At 31.1% G+C, this 14250-nt stretch overlaps 1 protein-coding gene across 2 annotated transcripts in view; it reads left to right on the top strand.

Annotated features, from left to right (window-relative positions):
- Positions 1-5855, top strand: part of LOC117174984 (pre-mRNA-splicing factor ATP-dependent RNA helicase DHX16) — a 47946-nt gene extending 42091 nt beyond the window's left edge. For both annotated transcript variants that reach the window (XM_033364468.1, XM_033364470.1), the window contains exon 12: positions 5573-5855. In XM_033364468.1, coding sequence (XP_033220359.1) covers positions 5573-5704 — 132 coding nt within the window. In that variant the 3' untranslated portion in view covers positions 5705-5855. The remainder of the gene's footprint in view (positions 1-5572) is intronic.
- Positions 5856-14250: the final 8395 nt, after the last annotated feature.

The following is a 14250-nucleotide window of genomic DNA, read 5'->3' as shown; positions in this document are numbered from 1 at the left end:
TTCTTCCTCCCTTTCCCCGCTCTCTTTTTCTCTCCCATTTCTCCCTTCCCATTTTTCTTTTTTTCTTTTCCCCTTTTACTCCTTTCTCCCTTCGCCATGTTCTTTCAACTTTCCCTTCATTTTTCCTTTTCCTTTCCCATTTTTCATTTTTTCCTTTCCTTTTCCACTTTTGACCCCTTTTCCCTTTCCCTTTGCGCCCTTTTCCATTTTCCATTTTCTATTCTCCCTTCCCCTTTCTCCATTCCATTCTCTGTTTCCCATTTCTATCTTTCCCCCTTTACTTTTCTCTCTCCCCTTTTACTCATTTCTCCCTTCACCGTGCTCTTTCCACTTTCGCCTCATTTCCTCTTTCCTTTTCTCATTTCGTATTTTATCCTTCCCCTTTCTTTTCCTCATTCCCCTTTACCGGTTCCCTTTCCCCTTTTCTATTCTATCGTTTCCCCTTTTTCTCTTTCCAATTTCTCCCTTCCCATTTTTCTTTTCCCCTGTTCACCCTTTCCCCTTTTACTTTTCTCTTTCCCCGTTCACTCATTTCTCCTTTCACCGCGTTCTTTCTCCTTTTCCTTCATTTTCCTTTTCTTTTCCCCTTTCTTATTTTATCGTTCCCTTTCTATTTCTTAATTCCCCTTTACCGTTTCCCTTTCCATTTTCACCTTTTCTCTCCCATTTCTCCCTTCCCAATTTTCTTTTTTTTTCCCTTTTCACCCTTTCCCCTTTCACTCATTTCTCCCTTCACCGTGTTCTTTCCCCTTTTCCTTCATTTTTTCCTTTTTCTTTCCCCTTTATTATTTTATCCATCCCCTTCCCTTTCCATTTTCCTAATTCCCCTTTACTGATTCCCTTTTCACCTTTTCTTTTTCACCCTTTTCCCCTGCCTTTTCTCCCTTTCCCCGCTCCCTTTTTCTCTTTCCCATTTCTCCCTTCCTATTTTACCTTTCTCTTTCCCTTTTTACTCATTTCTCTTTTCACCTTGTTCTTTCCCCTTTCCCTTCATTTTTCCTTTTCCTTTCCCCTTTCTTATTTTATCCATCCCCTTCCCTTTTCCCAGTTCCCCTTTACCGTTTCCCTTTCCCTTTTCACATTTTCTTTTTTACCCTTTCCCCCTTTTTTACTTTCCTATTTCTACCTTCCCATTTTTTCTTTTCCCCTTTTCCCTTTTACTCGTTTCTTCCTTCGCCGTGTTTTTCCCCTTCCCTTTCTATTTTCCTTTTTCTTTCCCTTTTCTCATTTTATCCTTTCGTTTTCCCCATTGCCTTAAACATTTCCATTTTTACCCACTTTCCTTTCTCCTTTCCCGTTGCGCCCTTTTCTCATTTTCCCTTTTCTCATTTTATCCTTCCTGTTTACTTTTGCAAATTCCCTTTACCGTTTCCATTTCTTCTTACCCCCTTTCCTTTCTTATCCTTTTCGCCCTTTCCCTTTTTTCCATTCCCCTTTCCACGTTCCGTTCTCCTGTTTTAGGTTCTCCCGGATTGAAGGTTTAATAATTTAGATAAACTTTTTCTTTTTCCCTTTCCCTTTTCACCGATCACCCCTATTTCTTTAACATTTTCTTCTCTTCCCTCTCGTAAATATTGTATAATTAAAGAACCCTAAGAATAGTGTTCCTCCTTTTTTTGTTAAAAATTCGTCTTTTTGGATTGAAAATTCAATTTTTTTGGTAGAAAATTATTTCCTGTTAAAAAATTTATAGTTTTATCGTGAAAACTCGACTAAAATCTTTTTCGACAGAAAATTGAACTATTTTTTTTTGAAAATTTATCTTTTTGATTTAAAACTTCATCTGTTATAGAAGAAATTTCATTTTTTGTATGAAGATGCAAACTTTTTTGTTAATGATCGTTCTTCTTTGCTTGACAATTCAACTAATTTGTTTAAAACATTTGGTTGAGTCGCTTTGTTAAGAAATCACTTTTTTTGGTAAAGATTGATATTTTAAGTTGAAAAGTTATTTTTTTGGTTAAAAGTTTAATTATCTTGTTATAAATTACTCTTTTCAAATTAAAAATTCAACTGCTTGGGTCAAAGTTAAACTACATTGTGAAATTTTTTTATTGAAGGCTTATGTCTGGTTGAAAATTTAACTGTTTAGTGGAAAATACTTCTTTTTGTTGTTGTTTAGAATTAATTTTTTAAAAGAAAATGGATCTTTTCCATTTTTAAGATTGATATTTTTTAGTTAGAAACTCGCGTTTTTTTGTAAAAAAATTTATTTTTTAGTTTAAAATTTCCTTTTTTGCGTAAACATGCATCAGTTTCGTGAAAAATTAATTTTTTGTTGAACAGTCATATTTTTTTTGAAAATTGAATTTTTATAAAGAAAATTTGTCTTCTGGTTTGAAGGTTTAATAATTTAGGTAAACTTTTATTTATTTTTTTATTGAAAAATCTTTATTTGTTGGAAATTCGTCTTTTTGGTGTTAAAATTCTTTTCTTTTTTTGTATAAATTTCATTCTTTTTTTTATTAAAACATGAGCTATTCAACTATTATGTTAAAAATTCAATTATTTTGTGGAAAAGTTATGTTTTACAGTAGAAAAAATTTTCTTTTTTTAAAAAATAAATTAATACATTTGAAAAATTTTAATTTGTATATGAAACACTGTAATCCCTGAATATGTTTGAGCTAAAAAATAATTTATAATTAACCGCTGATATAACCTGAACAATAAAAAACAAACAAAAACATCAGCTAAAGATATTTAAATTTTATATAATAAACAAACAAATTTTTTATGAATAAATTATTTCTTGAAAGAATGCTTTTTTACGGTTTTCCATAATTTTACAGTTTCTAAAGTTATATTGCAAGAAATGTGTATAAAAATATTATAATGATGAAGAAATTTCTTCTTGAGATTATTATTGTTAGTAGTATAAACAAATGCATTAATTAGGCATTTTTCGACAGAAAAATTCGTTTCTTTGGATGTAATTTTTTTTTTTACTAGAAACTTTATGCTAATTTTAGAATACTTCATAATTTATTGATTAATCTTACGATTTAAACAAAATAAATTTAATAAACAAATGCATAGATAAGGCATTTGTCGAAAGAAAAATTCGTTTTTTTCAACAACTTTTTTAATCAGGAACTTCATGATAATTTCAGAAAGAATTCATAATATAGTGAGAAATGTTATGATTTTTTTTAATATTCTTAATAAACGAATGCATTATCAGAGCACCTGTCGACAGAAAAATCCCTTTTTTTCTATGTCAGATTTTTTAATGGTGATTTTAATCATAAATTTCGCAACATTCATGATTAATTGATCAATTTTATGATTTTTTTAATACGAATTTAACAAAAAAATACATTAATAGGGCATCTGTGGACAGAATTTTTTTATGATGACAATATTTTTAATTGGGAACTTCATGATAATTTCAGCAAAATTCATAATTATTTTATTAATTTTCTATGAAATAAAAAAACAAATTTAATAAAGAAATTAGAACATCATAGAATTTACCAACTGATTATGAGTGTTGATGAAATTGTTATTAGGTTCCTGATGAAAAATATTGCCCTACTAATGTTTCCGTCCACAGTCAACCAAATAATGCATTCATTTGTTAAATTCGTTAAAAAAAATAAAAAATTTCTGAACTAATCATTTATGCAGCTGAAGTTATTATGAAGATCACAATTAAAATGTCTGACCACGAAAAAAAAACTTTCCGTTGAAAGGTGCCCCAATAATACATTTCTTCATTAAATTTGTTTAAAGAAATCTGTTGATTTTCGTGCTTCGTGCTCGATACTATATTTATCTCGCGCTTCGCGCTCGATCTTTGTGCATAAACTTTTAAAACTAAACGTGAAAGCACCGACAACAGTAATTTGGTGATTGTGAATTCTCTTTTGTTAAAGTTCCTTCGGTTTTAACGAACAAATTCTCATCACGTATCTCGTGCTTCGCATTCGAGTTTATCCTTCAAATTTTATATCATTCCCATAAATATATATTATTATAATGCGTAACTTGCATTGGCATTAAAACAGACGAAGTTTGATTGCCCCGTTTAAAAAAAATGCTCATTTAAAAAAAAAATGTTGTTATTAATCGTTTCATTGCAACTTTGGTCGTTTTCCATAAATTAAATTTGCTCATTTATGATGTTAAAATCGGTTCCCCCACACCGCCCCCTGGAAGTGAGGGTGGGGGGAGGTTCGAAATCTTAAATGGGAACCCCTATTTTTTATTGCATATTCGGATTCTTTGGATAAAAATGCGTATGATTTGTCTAAAACATTTTTCTCGTTTCGCGATAGATGGCGCTGTAACCGATGAAATTCAATTTTCCTTCATTTTTCTGTTACTGAGAATGCACGCTTATGATTCCGCAATACTCGAAATTAGTTTTAAAACAAACCACTAATTTTAACGTAACCCAGGAACAACGACGTGGACGTAGCTGTTTTCTGTTCCCTTCGGGGTGCTTGATTAACATGAGTTTCCTCACCTCTCACGATTCATGGTACTCAGGGAAGCACCTTTTAATTAAAGTGAGTGCTCGAAATGATGACCTTCGGCTTCAATGCTCTTATTAATCCGTAATTCAAATGAATTTACACAACGGAGAAGTGTATCATCTTGAATTTCAGCACATGAACTTGAAATTCGGTCAATCATATTCTCAAATGTTGTTGGTTGTCTTAAATGTATTTTTTTTAAATTTACTGTATTTAAGGGAAGAAAAAAGTAAACACTTTCGTAATGTTTCGATAGTCTCCGCTGACCTCAATCTACAATAATGCCAGAGCTAAAATTTAGGAATATTCAGGAAACACTGTTAATATAAACGTATTACTTAATAATCACTTCTCAAGAACGGACATAAGTTTTAGCATGTTTTTCAAAATAATAATTATCAAAGAGATCCGAAGCTAAATTGCCCTTATTTTTAACCGACTTCAAAAAGAAGAGGGTTCTACCTATGTTTGTTGTGATCTATTTTTTTATGTACGAGTTTTTATTTCACTCGTTCAACGATTCTGCAGCGATTTGAAAAATTCTTTTTTTTCGTAGTCCGTCATTTCACATTGAAAATGGTATATTTTTTTGTTAACGTATTGCAGAATCGTAAGCGTGCATTCCCAGTAAGAGAAAAATGAAGAAAAATTGAATTTCGTCTATTACAGCGCCATCTATCGTGAAACGAGAAAAATGTTTTAGACCAAAACGTATAATTATGGAAAATCGTAGAAAACATTTTTTCAACAAATAATTTGTTTCCGAAAAAAATGGTTTGTTTATTGTATAATATTGGAACATCTTTAACTAATGTCAGCCTATGCAACTTAGGCGATTTCAACAATTTTCCTGTTATTGACGAGCACCAGGAACGTCAAATAGAGAAAATGGCCATATTTGTTTATTTATGAAAAAATTAAAAACCTAATTCAAAAAGCAGGCTCGACAACTCTTTCAGAAATCTTATCAGATTTTTTTTTCAAATTTTGTCTGTTCAAATCGATCACGTTATTTTGAATGAAAAAAGAAATTTTTTCCCCACAGTGCACTGTGACGACTCACGTGTTTTTTTAATAATTCCGCATTTCAGGTGACGGAAATCGAGAGCAAGTGGCTGCTGGAAGTAGCGCCTCATTATTATAAGCCTAAAGAGCTTGAAGACTCAACGAATAAAAAGATGCCCAAGGAATTGGGACGTTCTAGGCCCGATGGTACGAACTAGGGTTTTATACTATTGAATTTCATGAGTAAATAATTCATACTTTGTATATTGTATTTTCTTTGTACAGATTAAATTGAAGTCTCGTGAAATGTAATATATTTTATACTTTGTTTTTTACATTTAAATACATATAGGAATCGTACTTTTCATAATACACTGTTTTTTTTATTTGGCATTAAATTCCCTGAAAGTTTCGAAAAGTTGTAAACAATGTCTCTATTCGGGTGGACCAGTGAAAGGGATATTTGATTTTTTTTTAATATGACTCCCGTATTTTGTGTTATTTGGTGAAAATAATTCTCATATGTTCCAAAACGTTAAAAATGCAAAAAATAATTTAATTTCGAAAATAATCGCGAATGGTACATGGAGGTGATGTAAAATAATTTTTGTAAATAAATGCATGATCAAATTCTCTAATAAGGTTAGTATTTTTTAGGTCAGTATTATATTTAATTTTTTCATTTTCCGTTAAGATTTTAATGTCCCGTACGTGTTATAACATTCAGAAAAGATACTTAACATTTATTTTATAGTATCTTAATGGGTGAGTCAAAAAACTTAGAGGTGACTGTATTTACAAAATTAAATTTTTAGCATTTGAATTAAATGTTCTATTAAACATGTAACGAATTATAAGCTAATCCAATTTTTTTACCCCAACAAACAAATCTTTTTTTTTCTTAACACCTATATATCTTTTAAAATAAAAAAAATATTGTCAAATATTTTTTTAAATTATATTAAGTAAGAAGTTTATTTTGCCATACTTTTAATGATTTAATTTATTTTATTTGACTGAATATCTTTAATTTGAGAGATATAAAGTATTCTCGCTACTGTACGAGTTTTACTTCCCATTGTTTACTGCATTATTTAATTAAAGTTTGCAATAAACTTTCAAAAATATTCAAATTGCAACAAATAAATTTATTCTAATTCTGATTTTTTTTCATATAGATGTATAATAATTCAAAGAATCTATAAATTTAAAGAGTCGATATTTTTTAAAATAACTCTAAGATATTGTAAATAATCTTTAAAATTATTGATTTTTTAAATTAAATATAGCAATTTTATACTGAAAACGATGATAGAATATTTTTTGAAATTGGAAATTTGTTGTAAACCTAATGCCCTTGTTCAATAAGGAGATAAATCACAGTTAGGATTTTTATTTAAATGTCAAATTCCCTGTTGAGAATCTGTTAGATGATAATTAATTTGTCAAAAACTTTACATAGCCATTCGTATCCACTAAAAAAATTGACTTAAAATTCTTGTTATGAACTGTTATGTTTACTTATTGAATGCTCATGTAAAGTTATCAAATTTATACATTTTTTAAACTGTTTTCTAATACAAAGTTCGCTTTTTTGCTGAGTTTTCAATAGTTTAAAATAAACCATTCATTTTTTTTATCAATTTTTCAACAGTTTAACTTTCGAGAGTTCAATTTTGAAGTGTTGAAAAAAATCTAAAGTTAAATTTACAACATTTAAATGTTTAATATAGAAATTTCTTCCAATTTGATTTTTTTTCAACTTTTAACTGCTGAAAATGCAATTTTTATTTTTATCTATACAATAGGTTTTAAGAATTCTAAAAAAAACAAAATTATTTTGATTATTATTTTGATTAAAAACCATATAGTACAAAGAGTTTTTAATGAAATGTTATTTGATTTTAACATTTTGATACGACTTCAGATTAATAACGATATTGTATTTAAGTTTTACATGATATTTTATTTGATATAATTGATTTTATAAAGTTACATAGTGTTACGTTACATTATATTACAATACATGTTACAAATTCTCCGCGCCATTAGTGCACCTTTCTGATTTTACACTGGGACTGCGATTCAACGGAAGTTTCGGGGATACGCCCAATAGCCTTCACGGTAAGTCGGGACTCTCCAAATCCCTCTGCTCTTTCTTGCTTGCGGTTTCCTATAGTGCCGAACCGTAAACTGCGCCATCTCATATAGTATATCAGATTTCGGCAAATCGAGGTCCCAGTGTATAGGTAGTTTTGTGTTGATATCTCAAGATTCCGCAATTAGTTTCTGTTATTTTTACATCACTATTTTTTCTCACAAGTTTCTTAACCTAATTTTTTCATTTAACCAAAAATAGCATCAGATTAAAGAAAATATTTTAAATTGAAGAAAAAATCTCTTTGGAAAAAAGCTATTTGTTTCACCTAGAAAATTTTTTTTAATAATAGAAATTTTTTTTAAACAAAGAAAGCTTCCTTTGCCTGCGAACAAATGAATATTTTTCTTTGTACCAGAGAAGTTATTTTCAATACAATATTTTTTTTCGGAGTACGCGGTCTATCAGGACCACCCCCCCCACAAAAAGACTACATATTTTACACCCCTGCCGTTGCGCCCGTATTTTAAAATATCTGCACTAGTATTGACCTACATTTTTTTTTAAATTTCTTAAATTCTAATTTTCTTGTGGTACACAAGAAAAATCGCAGAAAAACCCGTGTATAGTATAGTCAATTACATTTCAGTGAATGTCAGGAAATTTCAGGTACTGGTAACTGAAAGTGATTTTAATGCCCAGTTAAAAATCTAGCTGCCGGATCGAATAAGGGCACATAAACTTATTTCGCCGGGAGTGGGAAGACATCTAGAGGCTTTTAAAAACATTTTCGAATTTTAATTTTCAAAGACTATATCTAGATGTAGAATGTTATTGCGCATCTTTTTTCTTCCAGGCAAACAGTTGTAGCTCTATTAGTTTTCTAGTTAAAGCCAAAGAACTGACTTTTTTGGAAAAATCAATTTTTTTTCGTTTTTCATTTCAACTCGTGCTCAGTCATTCAATTTTTAGAATTTTTCAATAAAATGTTGAGGAGATGTAGATCGTAATGTCCTTCGACTGATAGAGTGAGAAGAATTAAAAAATTTCTTTAAAAAAGATTGTTGTTAATTTTTTTTTGATTTGTGGCGCAAATCGGACTTCTCTGACTTCCAGCGTTTCGTTTATCGATCGAATTTTGAGCAACAGAAAACTTCCAGCGAGAAAGTTGTTAGCAACAGCACAAAAAAGTTTTAAGGAAAATTTTAGCACAATCCAATTGATATTGAAGAAATTATTAACGTGGCTAGCGGCTAGGCGAGTCGTGCGCGGATTGTAGTGAGAGTGTCAGAACCGATTCATTATACAGTTCACCGGTGCCAGAAATACAAAAAAACTAATCAATTAATCAAATGATTTTAAAGTATTATAAATAAATGAATAATATTGCATAATTTGAAATAATTTATTTATTTAATATTGTGTACAATAGAATGGGTCTATTTTTAAAACAAATTTTAAAAGCACATAATTTCTGAAAATTTGCAGAATTGGAAGTTGGAAAAAAATTATTTTAATTTGTTAACATTTTACATTTTTGAATGAATATTAATTATATAAACGTCTTTAGTATTATACATTCTGTTTACGGAAAGTACAAAGTATCAGAACAGCTGTCATCGTCGAAAGTCGTATGTTGAGTCTTACTGCCACCAGGTTTAGTGTAAATTGGTGAAAAAAATAATTAATGCTTTATTAAAATATGAATGAAAAACAAATGTACTTTCTTGTTCTTTTACTTTTTTCAATTCCGCGAATTTGTAGCATTGACAAATTCGCGGAATTATAAATCCGGTGTATCACAACTATGAGACGTTAATAATTTCTTGAATATCAATTGGATGGGCAAAAATTTTCCATACAATTTTTTTTTACTGTTGTTAACAACTTTCTCACTAGAAGCTTTCCTTTGCTCAAAATCCGTTCGATAAACGAAACGTTGGAAGTTAGAGAAGTCCGACGTACGCTACGCTTCAGAAAAAAATAAAAAAAATATTTTCTTAAATAAATGTTTCAACTTTTTGCCTGGGAGAATGCAATGAAAAAGAGAGCAATGAAATTGTACATCTTGATGCAGTCTTTAAAAATTAAAATTCAAAAATGTTTTTGAAAGCCTCCAGGGGTCTTCCCACTACCGGCGAAATAAGTTTATATGTGCCCTTATTCCATCCGGCAGCTCAATTGCAGAGTTGTAGCGTAATAATCTACTCCATATATTATTAAAATTTCCGATATTCCGTACAATGATTGATATTTCGTCAGAACTACCTTAATGCTGGTTCAATATAAATGAAATTTATTCTACGTGAATAGAACAAGCTTCCAATACATTTACATTAAAATTCAGATAGATTTTTCTAAACCCTACTTCTTAGTTCTTGCAAAGCCAGTCTGAGTATCCACTAAGACTCGATATCTCGTTCTGCCAGGGTTAAGGTTTAGAGTGACTGTTCTAACCACTATACTTCTGATATGCTTGATCATATGCTTCATTGTATGCTCGACTGTATGCTTGCTGGATTAGTGAAGCGCCCGCGCTTGTTTGACCTATAGGTTGCAATCTATACTTGGATTCTTCACGGTTTGCTGCAATGTATGCGGCTTCGCTTGCTACTTTGTGTGTTTTTTTTAGTGCTTCATAATTTACGGGATGCATCAGGTTAGGATCAAGTTTGTGCATCGCAACAGCTACATCCCGCGCATGAATAAGTAACAAATTACGTTTCAAACCTAATTTTTCATAATCACGTTTAGGCAGAGTCAACCACTTATCTTTAATAGTATCAAATACGATACAATTTGTTCCAAATCTATTGATAAACAAATCACTCAGCGATTGAGCTAGGTATTGCCATTTAAATGCAAATATGACATGCCCCCTTTTCAAGAAATTTGAATTTGCATTATACATATGTTCATTATCGAGTATTTGGAAATTGCGATAGCGTTGGATATCTTGAGGTGTTAATTCTTCGATAGGCGGCAAGTCTATACCATTGGATTCGGGAAATAATTGTGCTAAAGTCACCTCTTCTGAACTTATTAATTCTGTAAGAAGAAATAGAAATAGGTCAATTTTACTATGTATAATAGACTGGGGGCTACTACCATTAAGCAAGCTAAATATCGGAAGTATGTCTAGGGAAATTATGAGAGGACAAGTGTGGGAAGGGATATTTGAACGATTCCAGCTGAAAAATCCTATACATGAACCTCATAGGATCCCGGACATGTTCCTGCACATGAACCTGAACAGGTAATTTAAACGGATTTCGTACAGAAATTTGGCGAAGGAAACTGTACATGATCCTGCAAAGGAAACTATATTCAAGCTAACCTTTGAATGATCCTGTACAGGTTCCTTCGCAGAGTGATTTGCGACGCGGGTTCATTCACATAAATGAACATGCAGAGGATTCTATACGTGAACCTGCATATAAACTAATATGCGAGGATTCTCTAGTGACTTCACTCTTTCTATGGGTTTCTGTAAAGGACGCTATACGTGCTTCTGCAGAGGAACCCGCACCTCAATTTACTTTGCAAAGGTACCTGTACAGGAGCCTATACTCGATCCTACAAAGGTTACTTCGTTGGTGCAGGCTCCATTGCAGGATCATGTACAGTTTTCTTTGCCAAGTTCCTGCACATGAACCGTCAAATTACTCTTGCAAGCTTGTTTCCAGAATCGTGTCCAGGATCCTTCGTAGAACCTGTACAGGAATTTTTAGCTGGGACTTATAACTAAATCCGTTTCGTTTCAGTCGCGTCGCTCCTACTTTGACTAATTTTTTATGGTTGTTGAGGTTGAACAAATAGAAATGTTAGGCTTGTAATTAGAGGGCCAGTACACAACTCGTCCTCGTTCCTGATTCAGGACGAGATCGTACGCACGACTCAGCGTAGTGTTACAACTGAAGTATTTTCCTCGCAGGGCTGAAGTGTGTACAGTTCCTGAAAAATGATTCACGCATGTTGTGAATGCCCCCGAAGGTTTCTGGGCTCAAGTCTTTATTCATTCAAAGTAAAGAAAAAGTCTCATGATGCATTAAATCATTAATCATCATTCATTATATTAAAGTGGAAAACATATCCTTGCAGATAAAATTGTTTGATTTTTTAAGGATGGTTTTAACATGCCTTAAAGATTAGAGGAAAGAAACCAAAATTTCCCAAAAACCGAAATCACGTGAGATTTCTTTATTATACTATCAGGGTTAAAAATGACATTAAAATAAATGTAAGAAACATCCTCTAGAAAGAAAAATAGTGAAATTGAATTAAGTGTTGTTTTAACAATAATGAAGATTCAAGCAAGGAATCCGAATTTCCCACCACGGTCCCTGTATGCTCTGGTCCGCGGCAGCGGCTGACCAATGGGGGAGTTTACCACTCACCAGAGTGCACGATCTGTTCGGGTCCAAGTTCTGAGAAAATTCAGCTTTTGATTGATGAAAAATACCTTTTTTTCATACAAATTATTATTAGAAGTTTGTAATTCATTCTTAAAAAAGAGTCAAAGTGTCAGTTATTCAGTTTGAAAGAAAAAATTTCATATTTGAAGGACGGTCAATTTTTTTACATAGTTCTGAATTTCATAACATAACATAACATTATTGTTTACTGAAAGGACGTTTTAAAGTACACGTTTTCCAAAGTTTTTTATTCTTTATAGCAAAACCTAAAAAAATATAATATTTTCACATTAGAAAACCAAGAGTTTTTGAGAAAAATTATCTCCTTTTTTTTTAATTCAACTGTTTTTGATTAAAATTTTTTTCAGTTGAAGTTTCTTATCCTTGGTTAAAACTTTGTCTTTTATTTGTTTTATTTTTGGTTAAAACACATCTTTTTTAATTGAGAAATTATATGATTTCTTGAAAATTCGTGCTTTTTAGTTGAATTCAACAGCTTGTAATTTTAAATATTTTCGGGTTGAAACATCAACTATTACATTATAGGTTGTTTGTTGAAGATTTATTTCCTTGGATTAAAATAAACTATTTTGATGAAAATCAGTATTTTTCTTTAAAAATTCATTTACTGAAAATTGAACTTGTCCGTTTTTGGTTGAAAATTTAACTAATCTTTCAAAGAATTCGTTTGTTTTATTCAAAATTTATCTTTTTAATTAAGTATTCAACAATGTTTTTCAAAATTGACTTTTTTCGAAAATTATTCTTCTTGTTTGCAAATTGATTCAATTGGTTAAAATTGCATTTCTTTGGTTAAAAATTTACCTAATTTATTAAAAGTTTATTTTTAGTTGAGAACTCGACTTTTTGGATGATAATTAATTTTTTTGTTTGAAAACTCAACTTTTTGCTTTATATTTTATTATTTTTGATTGAGAATTGAAGTATCTTCTTTGATTTAAGTACATGTCTCATTTTTTAGTTTCAAAGTTATTTTTTGTAATTGTAAAGTGAATTATTTAATTTTTGGTTAACAATTATTTTTAGTTGAAAATTAATTTTTTTTCGATTAAAATTTAACTATTTTATTGATTATTTGTTTTTTTTCTATGGTTGAAAATTAATTATCTAACTTCAAAATTAAGTATTTCATTTAAAATTCGTCTTTTTTGTCATGAATTCAACTGTTTGTTATTTAATAAGTAACCTTCTAAATTGAAAAAAAAATGTTCACAGAAAATTTAATAATTCTATTTTTCGTTAAAAATTTTTTCTTTTTCAAAGTGAATACACTGTCGGTACCGGTAAAAAAAATTGTCGGTAACGGTACAAAAAAATTGTCGGTACCGATAAAAAAAATTAGCGGTATCGAAAAAAAATTTTTACCGGTTTTTTCAGAAAGCATATTTATAGCAATGTAGCGGCAGAGCGCGCATATTTATGGAATTCTTGGAATTCATGAAATTCAAGGAATTCCTGCAATTCAAGGAATGAATGCAATTCAATGAATTCGTGGCATTCAAGGAATTCATGCAATTTAAGGAACGTATTTTTAGTTGTCGACTTTTTTTTCCTTTTTTTAACATTTTTTAAAAATCGAATACCTATGTCTGTTGATGCGCTGATTACGTTTTTTATTTACGAAGTTTATATAGAATATCTGTACCGGCAAAAAGCATATTTCAAGCATAAGAAAGGGACTTTTACGCATTTTAGAGTCAGGTCATGTAATTGAGGAGTTATTTTGATAGTTTTTGGCTTTTGACGTATTTAACGAAATGTTCTACATAAAAATTACACTTTATCGTCGACTTTCGACTCAAGAATTACTATTGACGTGTCCTACCCCTTCTGACATCTCGCGGGGGGGGGGGGGCACCCCTGTGTCTAGTCGCAGAAATAATGTAAGGTCGCACACCTCCCCTTTCAACGTCTCGTCGGGGGAGGCATTCTAGTGACTGGTCAAAGAAATAATGTAAGGTCGCACCCCTACCCCTTTTCCAACTCCATGTGGGGCGGGAAGGCACCCTAGTGACTGGTCAAAGAAATAATTTAAGGTCGCACATCTACCCCTTCTCCAACGCCACGTGGGGGCAGGAAGGCACCCCTGTGACTGGTTACAGAAATTGCAACGTAAATTTTGTTTGCTGCAGACGGACGATAGATATTCGTGAATCATTTTACTCTTACACGATGCTTAGAACTATGAAAATTTTTTCTTGAAAAACTATGCGCTTTTCGAAAAATTTGT

This window comes from Belonocnema kinseyi, chromosome 6 (assembly GCF_010883055.1).
Source record: "Belonocnema kinseyi isolate 2016_QV_RU_SX_M_011 chromosome 6, B_treatae_v1, whole genome shotgun sequence".
Taxonomy (NCBI): Eukaryota; Metazoa; Arthropoda; class Insecta; order Hymenoptera; family Cynipidae; genus Belonocnema; species Belonocnema kinseyi.
The sequence above is the reverse complement of the archived record's forward strand: the minus strand, read 5'-3'. Positions and strand labels throughout refer to the sequence as shown.